The sequence below is a fragment of the Pecten maximus genome, chromosome 12 (assembly GCF_902652985.1).
Source record: "Pecten maximus chromosome 12, xPecMax1.1, whole genome shotgun sequence".
NCBI classification, from domain to species: Eukaryota; Metazoa; Mollusca; class Bivalvia; order Pectinida; family Pectinidae; genus Pecten; species Pecten maximus.
The window spans coordinates 11,155,551-11,176,777 of record NC_047026.1 but is presented as its reverse complement, the minus strand read 5'-3'; the positions used below and the strand labels follow the sequence as shown (position 1 = coordinate 11,176,777).

General features: G+C 34.9%; 2 protein-coding genes and 1 long non-coding RNA gene across 5 annotated transcripts in view; 2 read left to right on the top strand and 1 right to left on the bottom strand.

Annotated features, from left to right (window-relative positions):
* LOC117339806 overlaps positions 1–7,684 on the top strand; it is a 28,708-nt gene extending 21,024 nt beyond the window's left edge. The window contains exon 19 of the mRNA XM_033901515.1: positions 377–7,684. Within this exon, the coding sequence (XP_033757406.1) occupies positions 377–555 (179 nt within the window). The 3' untranslated portion in view covers positions 556–7,684. The remainder of the gene's footprint in view (positions 1–376) is intronic.
* A 3,989-nt stretch (positions 7,685–11,673) lies between these two features.
* LOC117339420 lies at positions 11,674–14,212 on the top strand. Its single transcript, XR_004535191.1, has 3 exons — positions 11,674–12,649; positions 12,825–14,075; positions 14,145–14,212. It is a non-coding gene; the product is annotated as an uncharacterized LOC117339420 (long non-coding RNA).
* The window catches only part of LOC117339419 (insulin-degrading enzyme-like), a 27,426-nt gene continuing 19,953 nt past the window's right edge, over positions 13,755–21,227 (bottom strand). For all 3 annotated transcript variants that reach the window (XM_033900990.1, XM_033900992.1, XM_033900991.1), the window contains 8 exons: positions 20,961–21,052; positions 20,378–20,489; positions 19,227–19,394; positions 18,722–18,846; positions 15,845–15,992; positions 15,436–15,497; positions 14,909–15,052; positions 13,755–14,208 (listed from right to left, as the gene is read on the bottom strand). In XM_033900990.1, coding sequence (XP_033756881.1) covers positions 14,107–14,208; positions 14,909–15,052; positions 15,436–15,497; positions 15,845–15,992; positions 18,722–18,846; positions 19,227–19,394; positions 20,378–20,489; positions 20,961–21,052 — 953 coding nt within the window. In that variant the 3' untranslated portion in view covers positions 13,755–14,106. The remainder of the gene's footprint in view (positions 14,209–14,908; positions 15,053–15,435; positions 15,498–15,844; positions 15,993–18,721; positions 18,847–19,226; positions 19,395–20,377; positions 20,490–20,960; positions 21,053–21,227) is intronic.

Genomic DNA, 21,227 nt, shown 5'->3' with positions numbered 1-21,227 from the left:
AAAGACGACAATCATTGACAAAATTAATTATGATGTAATTTGCTGTGGAACCAAAATGTAAAAATATTTGTCTGCCAAAGTTGTGGAGGATGAGGAGCACTGAATGTTTTTTGAAACACTTCAATCTAAAGTGTTCTGTTCCAACTCCACAGCTTTGCTATTGAATTTTAGATGAGAAAGTCTAAAGTCACAATTAGTGTAAGTAGAAAATAAGTTTTTCGGGCAATGTCACTTACACTACGTGACTTCTCTAAATTAAAAAAAAATGCATCTAAATCTCTTTTAAAATACCTTCACCATGCAGGTGACACGTTCATTTCACAATTCCTGTTGTCAAAATCATTGTCAAAACCTGAGCTCCATTTTATATTTCCAGCATACCAGCCCACCAGCAGAAGTCCCAGAGCTCCTCGACATCGGCCAAATGATCATACCTTTTCTTTAATGACTCCTAGTTCGTTTGCCACTGCCACAAAGATTGGTGATTCAAGTGTAACTGGAGTTACTTCCCCTGCATTGGCATCCTCGAGAGTTACAACCCCTCCAGGGATTTAGGTCTCCCAGTCGTTCAACATCACGGACTCCTCTGTCTCATACCTCTGCTGACAGTAGTGCCTATTTTACACCTGACCAATCACCATTTAGTGTAGAGTTCCCTCCCCTTGATCACTTTCTGAATGCAGACGATGTCGACGTGAAGGAGAAAAAGACTTCAACATGGGTAGACCACATTACATCACAGCCTGATGTTGAAAGTCTGCCAAAAAAAGGTACCAACAAGGAGAGGAGAGACATTTCTAGTCCCACAGATAAAGGTCATAGAGGTCAGGGATTACCTGGTGAAACCTCGGATACACAGAATACAGGGACAAAATCAGGACTCAAACCATCAGACAAAAAGACAAATATTACGCCACTAGATACACAACAAACTGTGAATTCTACCAGGAAGAAAGGAAAGTCCCAAAAAACTGAATCAAAATGGCCAAGTAAAACAACAACAAAAGAAGATACTGCAAAATCTAAACAAAAAGAGGGACATGTTCATAAAAAAGGGTCCTTTCCATTAATGAGATATGGCCTAGCCACAAGTGTCCAAAACACCTCTCATTCAACTAGCCAAGATCACACTCCCGAGGATACAACAGCAGTAGGCAATGTGCAGAAAAAGTTAGATATGAAATCAATTATGATGGACTTAATGACTAGTTCTGATAATACTCGTAATAGTGAAGTGACGAGTGACAGAAAAACAGGAGATTTCAGTGACAGAAAAACAACAAAAGACCCTAGTGACAAAAAAACAACAAAAGACCCTAGTGACAAAAAAGTAACAAAAGACTCCAGTGACAAAAAAACAAAGGATTCCAAGAAGAAGAAATGTGATAAAAAAACAGATTCTAAAAACAAGCCAGTAGATTGGTGGTCCATGGATGTGAATGGATCAGACGGTGATTGTGATGACCAGACGTTAGACTTAGGATGGTCAGCTCACAGTTCTCAAGATGGCGAAGTGTTGTTAAGTAATGTTAAGTCTCCGATCACAACCTCTGCTGTTAACTCGGAAGTGTCTGGGAATTCCACCGCTCTGGAGGACGACGGTGATTTGGAGTGGGAGACGGACAACAGTGGTGAGGAAGATGATAGTGAATTGGTTGCTGCCATTTTGAAAAGTGATGCGGGTAATTCTAGGCCATCTGTAAAGAAACCGATAAAACATGAACAACCATGTTGGCGACCAGGAGTTCGGAAATGTACAGCATGTGGGGACGAATCGCACACGATTTACGAATGTCCAAATAGACACAAAAATGCCTTCTTCTAGATCTCGTCCATTCTTAAGCTTGTGGAAAATTAGTTTCTCAGTGACAACAGTAGATTTCACAAACATTTCGAAATCTATCCCAAGATTTAATGTGAATTTAACTGATAACACAGATTTTATTTAACATGTTGTTGTTGAAGGATACCAGAAATATATCTAATCACTTATTTTGTCAAAAGCTAAACATGAATTCACCATTAAGTAGTGATAATAATCATATCTTTGGTGCCAAAGCTCTATGTAGTGATAATTATAACTTGTTGTCTTGTAGGCAAACTTACTGTACAGTTATGTACTTAGGGCTTTTCCAGTAAAACGTCTACCCCACCCCAGGACTCCAGGTTTGGTTAAGGGGTACAACCAATAGAATTTATTTAATAATTGACATAGAAGTAATAGGAAGTCAATCCAACCATGGATAGAAGTGATTTTTTGTGGAGTCCTGGGGTATTGTACCAGGTAGATATTTTAACGGAATAGCCCTTATTTTGACGCACTCAAATTTTAGAAGGTAACAGAATTTAAACAGTGCAATGATGAATTAGCAAACCCAAAATGTGCCATAGCTATAGAAAACAATGTAAAGAAGGTGTAATTGGTGCAATCAAGAATTAGCAGAATGCTATCGGTACTAAAAGCGCTGATTTAGATTACAGCTAAAATATGTACGTTTACAGTACTGTGTGTTAATTGTGTCCTGATCATAGCTGTACACATGATCTATATGATGTCATATCTACAGCTATTTTTAGAGCTGCTATTAGTTTAGATAATTCTTTGTTCAATTCCTATGTGTCCTATTTTAAAATGACACTTCATTGAAATTAGAATTATTATTTTGTGATAAAATTGTGCCTTATAAATGTTTTTTATGGAACTTAAACATTTTTTCTCATGAATAGTGTTAATTTTCATTTCCCGGGCAGAAATAAAAACTGTCTGTATTTGATTTTCTGTCTGATGCTTGTAAATTAAAAAGTGAAGTCTCGCAGTTAGTCGTCTGTGACTAGTAACAGTCATTGTGTTACATATTGGATGAAAAACATATTTTTTGGATGCCTAATTTGAATCCTATCCGTGGATGATAAAACTTTTGTGATCTGTATCAGAAATTGTACATTAATCTTAAATCAAACTTCAGTTAAACAATGACAAAGATGTCAATGTGGATGTATGTGAATACAAATGCATGTGCTGAGTATTTTTTTTCATTTTTTTGGTGTTATCAACATTATAATTTGAATTCAGCCAATTGATCACCGCCACAAACAGGGTGTGGCTTTCTGATTTCATCACTACATTCAATACAATCAACACTCGTCAAGGTAGTGAAGTGATTGTGTCATCCCCAGGTAGGCTTCATGATCAACGGCAACCAAAATGAGCGTCAAGCTGCTCAAAGTAAAATTTTAATTTTCAAATTTTGAATAATCAAACTTAGCTATTTCTGTCAACCATTTACAACCATGATGCAATCTTGTTGATTTTTTAATTTTGTTTACTCAAATTGAATAAGTTTGAAGCACTCCCTAAATTAAACCTCAAACTGTTAACAGTTCATGTTATTCTGGCCTTCAGTAGCCGCTGACAATACATTCCTTGATAAATGCCAATCATCCATTTTTATTTTTTTTTTTTTTCGAATTTATAAGCTATGCAAAGTGATAAGTATTCAACCCAAAAGTTTGAAAATAATTAAATGGTATGCTTAAACTATTCCATTTATTGCATTTGGTGATATATTATAGCATATCAATATTATGGTGATATCGACAATGTTGTGCTGGCCATGGCCGGCTGGTTTTGATTGATGTATGTACTTGGTCTACTTATAATTAATGCAGTAATTTACTTTATACCCTGTTTCATACCAAAAATTAGCCTGAGTTTCCTCTGGCCCTGACATGGCGTCAAGGCCAGAGGAAACTCAGACTAACCAAAAATCTGATAAAACAATACGTTCACCTATAACCAAACTTTAGCTTTTATACTGGACTTGTAGATTATAACTGGCATGATATGATTGTCAATATAATCATGTACTATCTGTTTAATACCTGTATTCAATTTGATTTTCGATATATATATACTGTTTATTTATTTGTTTTTGTATATCACACCTGTGTACTATCTGTTTACCTTATTTGTTTTGTATATCACACCTGTGTACTAACTGTTTACCTGTATTTATTTGTTTTTGTATATCACACCTGTGTATTAAGTTTGTTGTATTATGCTTTTATACCTTGGCCTGTTGAGTGTAACATATTCCTGACCCTTTATTATGCCAGTCCAGTTATGTAATATACCCATCAGAATTCTACAGTAGTATTCCCAGGTATGTTATGGCGTCTCTGGCAATCCCTCAGGTTTTCACCAATCTTTTACGGTCAGCTGTATAATCCTGATATTTAGCTGTGTTTACCTGACCAACATTTTGATTTGCCTAATTATTGAAAGGGTTGTTGCTTTCTTCATCTTATCTCAGTAATTGAATTCATCAGGATAGGGACTTCCTCTAAACACTATATTGTATGAAAGGAATGCTGGAAGAAATATGGATTATCATCTGCATTAATGATAATACACTGGTTTTACAAGCATAGAGTCCAGCTGTTAGGGTAAATAATGGAATAGTTCTAACTTCATTTTAAGCGATCTCACTCAATCATGAAACTTGGTAGGATTCTTATTAAATTTTGAAATTTTTCACAAATTCATTTTGATACAAGTTATGACTTTGACATCAGCTGCAAGTGGCATACTGTTCCACCCCGCGTTAAACTGTACTAGTTTCTATTTACAAAGCACAAAAACTGAAGGGAAAAAAAGAATCCAGTTCTATAACTGATAATTTCCTTTATATGCCCAAATAAATAAAGAATGTAATCTTAATAAATAAATAAGTTTTGACTTGTTCTGCATATTCAGCAGCTGTACCAAGTACAGGTACTCGTTGAGTAATGGTAGCAATAATACTTCAGAAAAGACAAAACAAAATTTCAATAGAGTCTAATTTAATTTTTAAGGCTTTATACAACATACTTGGTCCTGTATGCCGGTATTTTTGTGTTGTTGTTATGTTTCTGTAATCTATTCCTACTTGAAAATATGCGGAGTTATGTCTCAACAACAGAATATATGCTGTTTTCTATTTGTCTTCACACAGCATCATTTTACTCAATATCATTTAAATACATTTGTCCAAAGATCATTTAATGCGATCATTAGCTTTCCAATCCAAAATGGAATAATTGATATCATAAAATACATTATATTTCATTTATTTTGTTAGTAAGTCCCAAACCATCAGTAAGATTTTAAAAGTGGTTACATGTATTCGTTTATTTTTCATATGTACTGGAAATGTTCATATGCTACGGCACATATGTTATAAAAAGTAAAAGGTTGTTTTTTCAGTACAGTTGAAATTTGTATTATGTAGATTAACTGTAAATTGAAAATGGTATTTAAAACATGTTTGCTACAGACACAAAATTATGAAATATTCGACTTTGACCTTTGACACAGAATTTTAATTCCCTCACACCAAAATTATATATTATACATGTATAGTCCTCCCAGTGGTAAAAAGTCCAAATTAAAAAAGAAAATGACATCATAACACATTCTCTACTCCCTGATATTTTCCTGGAAGGCAATTTGTTTTCTATAATAGTTATTATATTATTATGTTTTATTTTTTTAACAAAATAATGTTCTAAATTGTTGCTATAAAACAAAACAAAACAAAAAACAAAACAAAACAAACAAAACAACAGAAAATACAAAAAGGATCTAGTTCTAATGGTGAGTGTCTGTCTGATATTATCTAGGTGCAAGAGCGTACATTGTAGTAGTGGTATTTTGTTCAGGGGAAGTAACTCTAATCCAGGGAAACATTCATGGTTGATTTTCAATACAAGAAATACAAATTAAAAGAAACTGTGAAAGTCTTCTTAGTATCATGATATAGGTAATGCAGTGGTTCCCTTTGTCTAAAAGATGGTCGATATCATTTTAACAGGACCATATCTAAAGACATTATAATTACATTATTTTTAAAATCTTTTCATAAATTATGTGTAATACAAAAATATATAAAAAAAATTCTGGGTCATATATATGTACTTAAATCAAACATGTAACGTATAATAATTGAATTTTCGATTAAAATACAGTCAAACCTGTCTAGAAATGCTTCTCAAGGAGTAAAGAAAAGTGAAATCTATGGCTTCAATAAATTGTTAGGAACTCCGTATACTCCATATACAGGGACAAAAAATAGGGGCAGGCAAATATTTCCTTGCAAAAATGTTCAATATGTTTTCTTCAGCAAAAGCTTATTTATCATATTTATATTATAAGATTATTGACAAAATAATACAATAATAATACAAGTATACTGCAATAACCAATTTGAAATAGTTTTGTACAAGCTTTAATATTATACTAACTTTTAACTCTGTGACACCAATTTTAGGGGATAGACTAACTTGGGTCATGTGTTAGGTTAAGATATTTCTATTGTTAGAATAATTTCATGATCATTTGGCTGTTGTGAAATGACATTTGGTTTAAAGTTTGTTTGCAAAATCCCACTTTGATGTTTCGTGTAATATTTTCAGAATTTCAAAGTGAATAGGTAGGACAGCATTTAGAAACGTTTCTGATACTGACTTATACACCATTACCAAATAATTTGAAGTTTGCTAGAAGAAAAAAAAATACATAATCCAGCCCTGCTAAACTGTACACTGATGTACATTTGTAAATGTAAATTTCACACCAATATCCTGTGTTCTATACTGTTACACTGAAACATGTAATTTGTTTTTTTCTTAAAACTAAAGAGAAATGATTTTTTTTAAGAGAAATCTTTTTTTTCTTCTCTAAAATACTGGTCATGTCCTCAAATATTTATGCATATTTATACATTGTATATATACTTAATTCCTAGTCAACAGTTGCCTTAAGATTGTTTCAAAGATAAGAATGACAATTGCTTTTCAGTAAAATATATTTCATAGTATCTTGAGGGTTTACCATCATTTTATGAAAGAAGCTCTTTACTCAGTATAGACCCTGTTTATACAGGACAATAGACTACTGTAGTCTATTGTTTATTTTCGAGACAATTGAGCCGAATGTTTAAATACAGGGGTATACTGTATATTGATCGAAATTTAAGAACAAAGATCCACCAGCAAGATGGAATATACTATAAGGTGTGTTAGCAGACATTAATGTTTCTGTGTATATCTTTTTTAATTTCAAAATATTTTATTGCCAACCAAACAAAATCAAACAAAGTATTTATACAAAGAAGATTATCATTAAATAATTAAGTATTGACAAAAGAGATTGGACAACAAGCCTAGGCCTAGTATAAGTCTTTTCCTGTATATCTTATGTAATAATGTGGCCTATATGAACTCTTTACATTGTATATTGTGCTCAAGTGTGTAAACTGCAGCAACCCAGACTATTTCTTAAACGTTGATTAATTATAATCATGACTGCATAAGTTTTTAATTCATCTTTCATGTACAAGACATTTTCTCTATGCATGTACTTGATAGGCACAAGTATAAAGTGTGAAATCTCAGAATTAAATATCAATCAAGTCGAAGGAACAATTACAGTGGATACAAAAATAATTAAACAATTTGGTTAAAAGCATTCATTATATCATTACATGTATATCTGATTTTGTGTGATTCGGGAGAGGGAGGGAGAGGTGTTGATTAAGTGAAATCAGCATATTAGAACCTTACTACTTGTTTTGATATGAGAGCTTGACTTCAAATATTTGTTGATTTAAATACTTTGTAATAAATAATGTTGTTCGTTTATTAATGAGTTGTCTGATTTACACAAATTGTCACTGCATATCCATGACAGGTCAAACAAGATCTGTGTCATTTATGCTCACCATTAATTGATTACCTGCATGCACGGCCGATTCACTATTGAATACAAGTCATGTAGTCAGTAATATTACAAGGGTTTTAAATTTGCTTGTTAACTAATGCATCAAAATTTGAAAATTTGACACCTGGGCCCAGTTGTTCAAAAGGTGATTAGCTTAATCACTTGATAGTGAAAATTTCATTTCTCCTTTGCTGCAAAACTTGTGAGTATATCGTCTTAAATTATGCCATTTGGAAGAGAATTAAGAATTACAGAGTTTCATAAAGTTTGGTCAAGTTAGTTCTACCAGAAATTATTACCGGTATATCAGGACTTGGAAAATGTTGTTAAAATGTGATTAGCCTAATCACCTTTTGAACAACTGAGCCCTGGTGATTATTTTAAAAATTCTGACTTTATACATTCCAGGTTTAACCCGTCCTGTTCCAAATAAAGTGATCGCTTGACCTACAGATGTAAAATATTAGACCCAGGAATAAGTTTCAGACAGAATCAAAAGTTAAACAACTACGCAGTATTCGCTTAATGACAAAAGATCATTGCAAAGTATATAGTCCGAGGCAACCACAGAAAGTCTTAATTCAATACAAGAGATCCAAGAGGGATCATGGGGTCCATCTTCCAATGATCTTTGTATGTCTACCCATTTGAATGAAGGGAAACATAGTGTATAAGTACAGGTATTCTTCTTCTATCTAATACAAATTTCTTGTCCTGGGCCGACAGTTCTAAATCATTGAAGATATGTTGATGAAACTTGGAAGATACTTGTACCACCTAAAGCCGATGGATAGCTAGGTCACTGTGACCTCTACCTCAAGGTCAAATATGTCCAAATTTTACAATACTACTTTCTATCCCAGGTCTTAACTACTAAACTGTTATGGTAGTGAAACTTGCTGCATAGCTGCATCACCTAAGGCAATGTACAGTGCATTGGCATTAGGTCACAGTGATCTGACCTCAAGGTCAAAGGTTAAATAAGTGCAAACTTTTCTAATATTTTCTTGTCAGAGCCATAAATTCTAAACCAGTGAAGATATTTTGATGAAAATCAAAACATTATTACATCACTTTAATCCGATGTCTTTGCACTGTGACCTTGACCTCGAGTACAATTTCCAACTATTCTTCTATTTCTTATTAGCCCACCGTCATCAGATTCTTGTTATTGCTATTTCTCGGTACTGAAGGGATCTTTCTCAAATTTCATATGTAGGTTGCCCTTGGTCCCTAGTTATGCTTATTGCATTTTAGGACCAGTCAAAAAACAACATGGTCGTCAGGCTGCCATCTTGGATATTAACAATTGAAGTTATTGCTATTTTTCAGAAAGTACTTAAGGGATCTTTCTGAAATTTCATATGTAAGTGGCCCTTGGTCCCTAGATATGCATGTATGATTTTGGGACCAGTCAGAAAACAACATGGCCGAAAGGCAGCCATCTTGGATTTTGACAATTGAAGTTTGTTTTCACTATTTATCGGATAGTACGGAAGGGATCTTTCTCAAATTTCATATCTAAGTTTCCTTGTTCCCTAGTTGTCCATAACAACATGGTCAAAATGCAATCTATTTAAATGTAGACTTGCAATTTCTGCTCCTCTACAATACTATATGATTCACTCAAATACCACTCAAATACTTAAATACATATGTACCTGTATTGTATTGTAGAGGAGTGGAAATTAAAACTAGTCTAATCCTTTCTCATATTTCGTATGCAAGTTTCTTGTGATGCCTAGTGTACATATTGCATTTTGGGACTGATCGGAAAACAACATGGCTGACAGGCGGCAATCTTGGATTTTGATAATTAGGGCTTTTCACCAAATGGTGAAAAGACGTATTATTTTTGTTCTGTTTAATATTATTTTTCTTCTCTTGCCCTCGGTTTTGTCCGTACAACTGCTTCAAAATGGTAAGAATTATGTAAATGACATTTTTCTTATAAGGTATATATGACATGTTAAAGGAGCCAGGAAATGTATTATTAAGTAGGTCAAGAATCAAATATGGCCACCATGACGTCATAAGTAACAAAACTTTAAAATAGCCATATCTTGGAAATTCATGATTGTACAGAGTTTGTATTCAACATTTTTTTTTTTTTTTTTTTTTTTTAATTTTTACCAATCAATGCAGAATATCATTCTGATGAATTTGACGTTTTCAGTTTTACTGTGACACATACATTTTTTTTTTTTGTACACCATTTTGAACTTTCCCCTATATTTTCAATACAGAAAAATGTTATACATTTTAAACTTCCTCTCAAGTTCCACCAGTGGAATTCAGCTCAAACTTGCCTGAAGTGACCATTGAATAGTCCTGGCAAAATGGTGTTACTTTTTAAGTTGGTTTGAAATCCAAGATGGCCACCATGACGTCATATTTTAAAAGTTTAAAATGGCCATAACTCAAAAATTATTCATTATACAGATGTCATATACTGTAATTATATTTTTGATAGATAATGGCTTGGGGCTATATCTTTTTAAGGTCAGAGGTCAAACAAAAAAGTTTATTAAGGTGTCAAAAGTCACTAAATCATGTAATTTTGATGATTTTGATGTCTTTTAGTTTTTCGGTATCATTCCCCGTTACCATGATACATCATTTTTTTTAATATTTCCCTATGATCTTTTTGGAAATGCCGACAATTGACATTGTACGAGTTATCTCCCCTCGTCCATCTCCTTTATTGAAACGTTATATCTCATATGCCAGATTCATTCAAAACTAGAATGTGGATGACTTATCAAATGTTCTAAAATAGTGTTTTACGTTTGGAAATACCAAGCCTTTAGGTCATTTATGCTAAGTCGGTGAAAAGCCTGTCAAATTGCTAGCCAACAATCTCTAGTTGGAAGTTTGTTATCGCTATTTCTCAGAAGGTCCTAATTTTTTAAAGATCTTTCTTATAATTTAATTTTGCTTGTAACAAGCATTTTCATTGGCTTAAAAAATTATATTATCATCTCATAACCTAAAAAAAACTGTGACGTCAGCAGAGTAATCGTTGTTCACAGGATTTTGTATTTATCGATGTGTTTTTAAATATCTGGAGCAAAATAAACATGTTAAACTTAATGAAAATGTTTCTTATCGTTGTTAATTAAATTATAAGGGTTAACTGTAATATTTTTTTTACGTTATTGAGCAATAACACAAAAAACTGGGGTGCACTCTTTTCATAAACCGCTTCGCGGAGTACACCCCAGTTTTTTGTGTTAATGCTCAATAACGTAAAAAAAATATTACAGTTAACCCTTAAATATTTCATAAGTAAGTTCCCCTTGTTCCCTAGTTGTGCATATAACATCTTAGGACCGATTAGAAAACAACATGGCTGACAGGCGGCCATCTTGGATTCTGACAATTGCAGTTTGCACCTGCTATATCGCGTTATATAAAGTTATCAAATCTTTTGAAAGAACAATGAAAAGAGGGAAAAGAAGAGAAAATATCGGTCTTTCATTTGAAAACTAGGGATCATTCAATGGTGAGCGCCGAGATCCCTCTGGGATCTCTTGTTTCTTTTTAATAATTTCTTGTCTGGCTATTAAATTTAAACCTTTAAAGACCTGTAATGAAAATCGCTGTATACCTTTATCACCCCACTGACAAAGTGCAGTGTGACCTTGACCTAAGGTCAAAGGTCATTTGAGTGCAAAATTAATGCCTGGTAATGGGAGAAGGGGGAGACATGTTTTGGTCACAAAATCAATCTCTAGCTGGATCTCTTAAACCAATCTTTTCTCTTTGAAATCTTAATCATTTGAAAACGAGCAGAACCAACAATTTAACACATGAAATCTGAGAAAGATCTGTCAAGAACTTTCCAAGAAATATATTATATCGTATGTTGGGTTAGTAAAAGATAGAGAAAAACACCCAGCATTTGAAGAGAATTTTTTTTTATTCATAAACTTTTTTAAGAACTGAAAACGTATATATAAAAAGGTAATAAAATAATGTTCTGGATTCATAATAAAGTTGAACAACTGTATACTAGGTGGTAAAATAATTATCATATAAAAATACTGATCATTTACATTTTGATCCGACAAAAACATTTGTAAACTGTAATATTACATGGACGGCACAATGGAGTTTTAATGTCATTATTTCCTTCTATCACACAGAACATAAATGTCTCAAAGACATGTTAACAACATTAATTAACTTTCCATAAATCCCAGCAAGATCAGGTCAGTGTAAAAATGTGAAAAAGACACTCCTTAAATTCAACATTGCAACCAACCTTCAGGAAAAAACGTCTAAGACAGGATTTTTAGCTGAAAATTCTCATGCTGATATGAAGACAATAACAACTTTCTGTGCAATGTCCTACGGTATTGACAAGTACAAACAATGTACAATGAACCTGTGATAATCTAGACAGTAGTGGGGAATCTTACAATCCAGACAATGCTGGACGATAAAGAAGGTGTCCTGATTAACGAGGGTCCACGGTAGATTATATAAATTTCCTGTGAATTGATCTTGTACCATCTATATCGTGAGACAGGGGGATCTCGATCTTAGGTTGACAGACCAATGTATTGTTGTTTTGTCATTATACCATTGTTGTGAACAGGGAATCCCCTCTGTCTTAACCCTTGGCTGACAGCACTGGTAAAAATGATCACACCTGTCCAAGTTGGGGTACTGGTAAAAGTGGATGTATATACCTGTCCAGGTTAAGAGATGAGGTACTGGTAAAGTGGATGTATATACCTGTCCAGGGTAAGAGTTGAGGTACTGGTAAAGTGGATGTATACACCTGTCCAGGGTAAGAGTTGAGGTACTGGTAAAGTGGATGTATATACCTGTCCAGGTTAAGAGATGAGGTACTGGTAAAAGTGGTTGTATACACCTGTCCAGGTTAAGAGATGAGGTACTGGTAAAGTGGATGTATATACCTGTCCAGGGTAAGAGTTGAGGTACTGGTAAAGTGGATACATACACCTGTCCAGGGTAAGAGTTGAGCTACTGGTGAAAGTGGATGTATATACCTGTCCAGGGTAAGAGATAATGAAATCTCTGTATACTAGTACAGGTTAAGAGATGAGGTACTGGTAAAAGTGGATGTATACACCTGTCCAGGGTAAGAGTTGAGGTACTGGTGAAAGTGGATGTATATACCTGTCCAGGGTAAGAGATAATGAAATCTCTGTATACTAGTACAGGTTAAGAGATGAGGTACTGGTAAAAGTGGATGTATACACCTGTCCAGGTTAAGAGTTGAGGTACTGGTAAAGTGGTTGTATATACCTGTCCAGGGTAAGAGTTGAGGTACTGGTAAAGTGGATGTATACACCTGTCCAGGGTAAGAGATAATGAAATCTCTGTACACTAGTCCAGGTTAAGAGTTGAGGAAAATGTCAATACAACTGTCCAGTGTATGAGGTGAGGAAATCTCTCAATGGTAAAAGGTGGATAAATCTCGATACACCAAAAGAAATACAACACATCTTGGAGAATGCATGTATATTACGACCAATAATTGAATGTAATAACTTTCCATAAAATCATAAAACCACTTAATAATGTCTTTGCATATGTATAAAACCAGCAGTTCTGGAGTAAAATTGCATAGGTATTGGATCAAAATAAATATAATATACACAACAACATATGATCATGAAGAAAATCTCAAAAACTGTTACAATGTTTTTCAACTTTGACAAGAGCTGATTTGAATAATCAATTGATATATGTAATGCATATTAAGTAGCCATGGAACATAGCACAGGGACATGAAACAAATTCAGAATTCCAAGTTCCTCTGTCTGTATATTACATGTATCTGTAAAACATGGATAGACAGACCTTGGGGTCCCTGTGGAACATATGAGCTCCCTGGCGATTGTCATATCTAAGTCTCTACCTAGGTTTCTGTATAGCCATTATGAAGGCATTGACAAAATATGAATTTAACCATGCATAAACATTATACCAAAGGAATTCTGATTATTAACATTGCTAGATACATCAGGTGATTTTTTTTTTTTTTTTTTTAATTTACAATAGGAAGGACTTTGTCTTCAATAATTGACTTTTCCTTGTAAATATATAATGATCTACAGCTGTGATTCGGTGTAACTTCAAATAACGACTTTGTCTAGCACATATCGATGTAAGGTTCTGGTAGAGGGTATAGTACGATGTAATTCTGGTAGAAGATACAGCACCAAAGTGACTTAGAGTAACAACTTCGCCTTGCACGTATCGATGTAAGGTTCTGGTAGGGGGTACAGCATCAAAGTGACTTAGAGTAACGACTTCGCCTTGCACGTATCGATGTAAGGTTCTGGTAGGGGGTACAGCATCAAAGTGACTTAGAGTAACGACTTCGCCTTGCACGTATCGATGTAAGGTTCTGGTAGAGGGTAAAGCGCCAGGTTCCCCTTGAATGCTGATACATCAGTTATATGGACAGGCTGGAAAATGTATAAAACATTGAAAGTTATCTGCCTTATATATAACATACAGAAAAAGGAACATGTAACAGTATATTTACTGTGACACTAGCATTTGGAGACTGCATATAGCAATGACACACTAAGGTCAGTCACCTTAAAATTCAGATGTAAGTTTGGGTAATAATGGTGTAAAAGTTACAATGTAATATTGGATAAATACAACTAAAATCTATATGTAATTAAAAAAATTTTTTTATCAATTTTATTTAAATTAATTAATTTATATTATTCAAAGATCTACTAAATGTTAAGTTCAGGTGATTTATACTTCTGTAATTCCATTTAAATCATATGCAGTCACTCATTTTTCTTGGCCAATTGTCTTAATACCATGTACCATATTATCATGCTTTATAGGAAAAGATATATTACAAGTCCCTATCTTGTGTCTGATCCATATTTACCGATTATCTTTTTTACAAAGATATTTCTTGTTTTGTTCCTGAACTGTCAAACAGACACACACACACAGGGCTATATAACTGCTATACATGTACACTCGGTATCCTATCTTAATCTTTATGCTAATGCATGATTATGATAAGCAAAATTAAGAGATGGGCAATGAAAGAAAAATCAGAAAATATTTTGATATTTTGAATCTATTTTACCATAACCATGGAAGAAAGAGATTTAACAGTACAAAGAGAGGAATTACCTGAGGCAGGTCAGGGGACGGCATTACACTAGCTGTATTTTTGTCCGTATCAGAAGTTACCTCCTTGGTATTGGAACTCTCTAATGTTGAGACAACATGAATGGCCAATTTTTGACGTTTTCTTGCATCCAAAGCAACATGCTCCTGTAACATACATTTCACACATTTGATATATATATTAGGATTATCATTTTCTGACTCATCATTCAGACTGTCTCCATTGGTGCTGACAATGCAGGCATTAAGAGCAGAGTCCAATTTCACACAAATATATTCAGATGTGTATATTAAGTGAAATGAAGACGTTACTCTCAATAATTATGATTTACACCCTGACATCAATTCAAACAGACAAAAATTTTCTCCACTTAAAAGTTTAATTCTTCTGAATGATTCTGAGTATCTATCCACATAAATGTAAATTAATATAAACTGTAGGTAGCAGATTTGTACAGATCTACCCTTAATTGTGTAAATCTCATAACAGGTGTGAAATGTAATGGAAGACATGCCTGCGTAATACTTACCTTAAAGAACTGGTACAGATCTTTTCTCTCTACTGTTTTTAGGTGAGCCACCTCAATGTTGTCTAATTAGGACAAACAAACATATACATTGATAATTTTCAGCTATGTAATTTGTGGTTAAGCACTATGTTTTTTTTTACTTGTAAACTGATTAAATACTAGGCTGAATATTATAAGAATTCAAGATGGATTTTTATCAAATCATACTTTTTTTATATTCACAAAATTTGAAGAGAAAAAAATTAAAATATACACATGTAATATTGCCTTTCTGATTGAAGTCTAGAAACCATTTTGTTTTAGGAATGAAATTGTCGCAATATCAAACTCAAGAAATTTGAGCATGATGCAACATTAGGTTTTCAGCACGAGACAATGTTGAATAGCAAAAGACTCTTAAACCATTTACCTCGATCAAAGTTATATGTGTGACCTTTGACTTCAAACCAAAAATACTGGTTCTGTTCTCGGATGTTTTTGGGTTTGTCTAGTCGTTTGACCGTCATAGCCTCTACATGTTTCTGGAATTCCTCTTCTGTCATCGACTGTAACTGCTCCTATTGGACAACAAGTTAACGAAATTATTTTTTTATTAAATTAAATGAACTTTGTGTTGAAAGTCCCAGCTTCTAACTGCCCTTCATATATAATTGTAAATTGGGAATATTTGGCTGTGGTTATATTTTGATTTATTTGGTGCCTGGCATGAAAACGCCAAAATTTGACTCACTTAATCATAACATTGTTAGTATTGAAATGCTGCATATTCCAGACACACCATTTTCTGGTTCGGTAATTAGGACATATGGTTTTATTCTCGAGACACAATGTTGATGGAAACACCAAATTCAGGCACACCAATGAAATAAAACCACCGTTTTGATGAAAATTCACCAGAATTTCCTGACACCAAATATCCCAATTTACGATTCGTAGTGATATTTACATCTTCATGGCAATACCACTAGCACACTATATTATATTTGCCTGCAAAGCCTGTCATCTATAATATATACTTACATCCATACTTGAGAGGAAGGCTTCTATCCTCCCCTCCACATACTGAGGGGATCTGTCAGACTGTAAAATGAGAATGTCCACCGTACTATTAGCTCTAACTTACATCCATACTGGAGAGGAAGGCTTCTATCCTCCCCTCCACATACTGAGGGGATCTGTCGGACTGTAAAATGAGAATGTCCACAGTAACATTAGCTCTAACTTACATCCGTAATAGAGAGGAAGGCTTCTATCCTCCCCTCCACATACTGAGGGGATCTGTCAGATTGTAAAATGAGAATGTCCACCGTACTATTAGCTCTAACTTACATCCATACTGGAGAGGAAGGCTTCTATCCTCCCCTCCACATACTGAGGGGATCTGTCAGATTGTAAAATGAGAATGTCCATAGTAACATTCACGCTAACTTACATCCATACTTGAGAGGAAGGCTTCTATCCGCCCCTCCACATACTGAGGGGATCTGTCAGACTGTAAAATGAGAATGTCCACAGTAACATTAGCTCTAACTTACATCCATACTTGAGAGGAAGGCTTCTATCCTCCCCTCCACATACTGAGGGGATCTGTCAGACTGTAAAATGAGAATGTCCACCGTACTATTAGCTCTAACTTACATCCATACTTGAGAGGAAGGCTTCTATCCTCCCCTCCACATACTGAGGGGATCTGTCAGATTGTAAAATGAGAATGTCCACAGTAACATTAGCTCTAACTTACATCCATACCGGAGAGGAAGGCTTCTATCCGCCCCTCCACATACTGAGGGGATCTGTCAGACTGTAAAATGAGAATGTCCACAGTAACATTAGCTCTAACTTACATCCATACTTGAGAGGAAGGCTTCTATCCTCCCCTCCACATACTGAAGGGATCTGTCAGATTGTAAAATGAGAATGTCCACCGTACTATTAGCTCTAACTTACATCTATACTGGAGAGGAAGGCTTCTATCCTCCCCTCCACATACTGAGGGGATCTGTCAGATTGTAAAATGAGAATGTCCACCGTACTATTAGCTCTAACTTACATCTATACTGGAGAGGAAGGCTTCTATCCGCCCCTCCACATACTGAGGGGATCTGTCGGACTGTAAAATGAGAATGTCCACCGTACTATTAGCTCTAACTTACATCTATACTGGAGAGGAAGGCTTCTATCCTCCCCTCCACATACTGAGGGGATCTGTCAGATTGTAAAATGAGAATGTCCACCGTACTATTAGCTCTAACTTACATCTATACTGGAGAGGAAGGCTTCTATCCGCCCCTCCACATACTGAGGGGATCTGTCGGACTGTAAAATGAGAATGTCCACCGTACTATTAGCTCTAACTTACATCCATACTGGAGAGGAAGGCTTCTATCCGCCCCTCCACATACTGAGGGGATCTGTCGGACTGTAAAATGAGAATGTCCACAGTAACATTAGCTCTAACTTACATCCATACTTGAGAGGAAGGCTTCTATCCTCCCCTCCAAATACTGAGGGGATCTGTCAGATTGTAAAATGAGAATGTCCACAGTAACATTCACGCTAACTTACATCCATACTTGAGAGGAAGGCTTCTATCCGCCCCTCCACATACTGAGGGGATCTGTCGGACTGTAAAATGAGAATGTCCACCGTACTATTAGCTCTAACTTACATCCATACTTGAGAGGAAGGCTTCTATCCGCCCCTCCACATACTGAGGGGATCTGTCAGATTGTAAAATGAGAATGTCCACCGTACTATTAGCTCTAACTTACATCTATACTGGAGAGGAAGGCTTCTATCCGCCCCTCCACATACTGAGGGGATCTGTCGGACTGTAAAATGAGAATGTCCACCGTACTATTAGCTCTAACTTACATCTATACTGGAGAGGAAGGCTTCTATCCGCCCCTCCACATACTGAGGGGATCTGTCAGATTGTAAAATGAGAATGTCCACAGTAACATTAGCTCTAACTTACATCCATACCGGAGAGGAAGGCTTCTATCCTCCCCTCCACATACTGAAGGGATCTGTCGGACTGTAAAATGAGAATGTCCACAGTAACATTCACGCTAACTTACATCCATACTGGAGAGGAAGGCTTCTATCCTCCCCTCCACATACTGAGGGGATCTGTCGGACTGTAAAATGAGAATGTCCACAGTAACATTAGCTCTAACTTACATCCATACTTGAGAGGAAGGCTTCTATCCGCCCCTCCACATACTGAGGGGATCTGTCAGATTGTAAAATGAGAATGTCCACCGTACTATTAGCTCTAACTTACATCCATACTGGAGAGGAAGGCTTCTATCCGCCCCTCCACATACTGAGGGGATCTGTCAGACTGTACAAGGATGCGGTAGCCCTGGACACCACTACTACGCAAAGGTCCGCTCCTCACAATGTAACCTTGGAAAAGTACAAAAAATGCCAAACAATAAAATTAATGAAATAGATATGGTATTTAGTAATTTCATCACTTATTTATTTTTATATTAGAACTTTTTTTTATATATAATCTGAAAAATCAAGCTTTTTAAATAATGTTAACTTACTGCAATATTGTTATGTCTTTGTGGGGCATTGAATTTCGATATTTTTTTAATACAAATGCCATTTCATTTTTTGTAAAAATACATATATATCACAAATTCTGCAGCTATTAGAAAATATTTCTATCGTAGCAGTATTTCTAGAAACGTGTTTACCTACTTACTGCAAAATTTTGATAAGGTGGTGTTCCACAAAATAAATTAAATCTAATCTAAAAAATCCAGAGAAATATAAACCTAGTTGTTCCTTGGTCCTCAGAGTGGTGAAGCAGGCCTCTTTGAGGGACTGAGACAGCAGTTCCAGTAATATGTTAGAGTTAGTGTCCTCAGGTCCACACTGCAGATACACCTGGCAACACGAACTCTTCTGGACGTCGTTAACACGCTCATACACAAAATAGCTACCTGTATAAAAGTAAAGGCCAGATACATGTCTTAATCAGTTTCTTCCTATTTTTCTCTTTCCCTGGACAGGGATATCCAACATTTTATCAGTGTGAGATTTATTCTAATCTTGCCTTAGCTTGAGACATTTGACCCTGGACTGAGATATCCACAATTTTACCAGTGTGAGATTTTCTAATCTCGCCCTAGGGTGGAGACAAGTATTTTGCACATTCTCAATGATTATGTGACGTTGCAGCAACAATACAATGATGTCAGGCCAACAATACAATGACATCACATCAACATTACAATGACATCATATCAACAATACAATGACATCACATCAACATTACAATGACATCATATCAACAATACAATGACATCATATCAACAATACAATGACATCATATCAACAATACAATGACATCATATCAACAATACAATGACATCACATCAACAATACAATGACATCATATCAACAATACAATGACATCACATCAACAATTCAATCATGTCACATCAATATTACCTTGCATTGATCATGATGTAATGTCAGTATTAGATACATAAACAGGTAAACTCGGTAGGAGAAAAATTATCAGTCATCCACTGGTGGGCGAGACGGGATCATCTCAATCCTCAGGGTAAGATTCTTAAGCTGTCAAACACTTATTAAATGATGGTGTATCTTGTAAATGCTAATTATCTTACCAATAGTGACTTAAGTCTATAGATTGTTTTCACAATACATACTGTCTTTTTGTAATTCTATAAGATCCACAATACCACATTTAGCTCTCATGTCTTTGAGCTATGGTACATTCATGTTGATGAGAAAATTGTTTTAAATCAGTTTCTAATTTGCAGATTTCCTATAATATCAAAAGTGCATTTTATTTACCATACAAAATCAAACTTCTTAAAATGTTTGCTGTTGTCTTGACTCCTCTATTACCATTAGTGTGGGATTAAATCATTCTGACATCAGTATATAAACCTACCCTGTGGAAGCTGATGTTCCCGGAGCCGCCTTCTCTCACTCACCAGCAGTGGGCGTGTCCCACTCTGAGACTGAAGCACATTCTCCACCATTTCTGTCATGGCCAATACACTCTGTAGTCAGGATAAATGATAATGAAAATTACATCATTTGGTAGCTGACCACACAAAATCTTATTTGTTATTTCATCCTATCATGCATTATTATAATTAGCTTATCATATCTTTTGTAACATCCCATCACATGACATGTTTAACAGCCAATCATATCATTTGTTACTTAATCCTATCACATGTAAGCCAATCAATGAATCATATCATCATCTTGTTCACTCTGCTAAGAGTTCATGATAACATCACATTCATAGAACTGACCTTTTGGTCGCATTATTATTCATGAAGTTTCTAAATCATTAATTTAACAATTGTCATACCGGCTTCATAAGCAGATGAGAAATTTGTGGACAGTATATCATAATTAGCTCTCAATTATTTTTATTATCCAATGAAACTCCTTGTTACAATTAACCAGTGTTTTAAAGGGGATTTAGACACACAACAGTACCAGTAACACATAAACTCTACCTGTTTTGTGACATTGCCGGTGACCAGTCCCTCTATGTAAAGATTCTTCAGTATTTTTGGAATGAAATCTTCCAATAACTTAACGGTTACCCCTGTAATAGATTGTTAACACTCATCATATATATAACATATTTGTTAAAATTACACCTTAATCTTTTATAAATATATATATGTCTATCTGTAATTACCAACAAGGAAACATTGCATCCTGGGAAACGTTTGACCAGGAAACAATCCCCATCTGTCAGTGAGTAAGTGAGTTTGCTA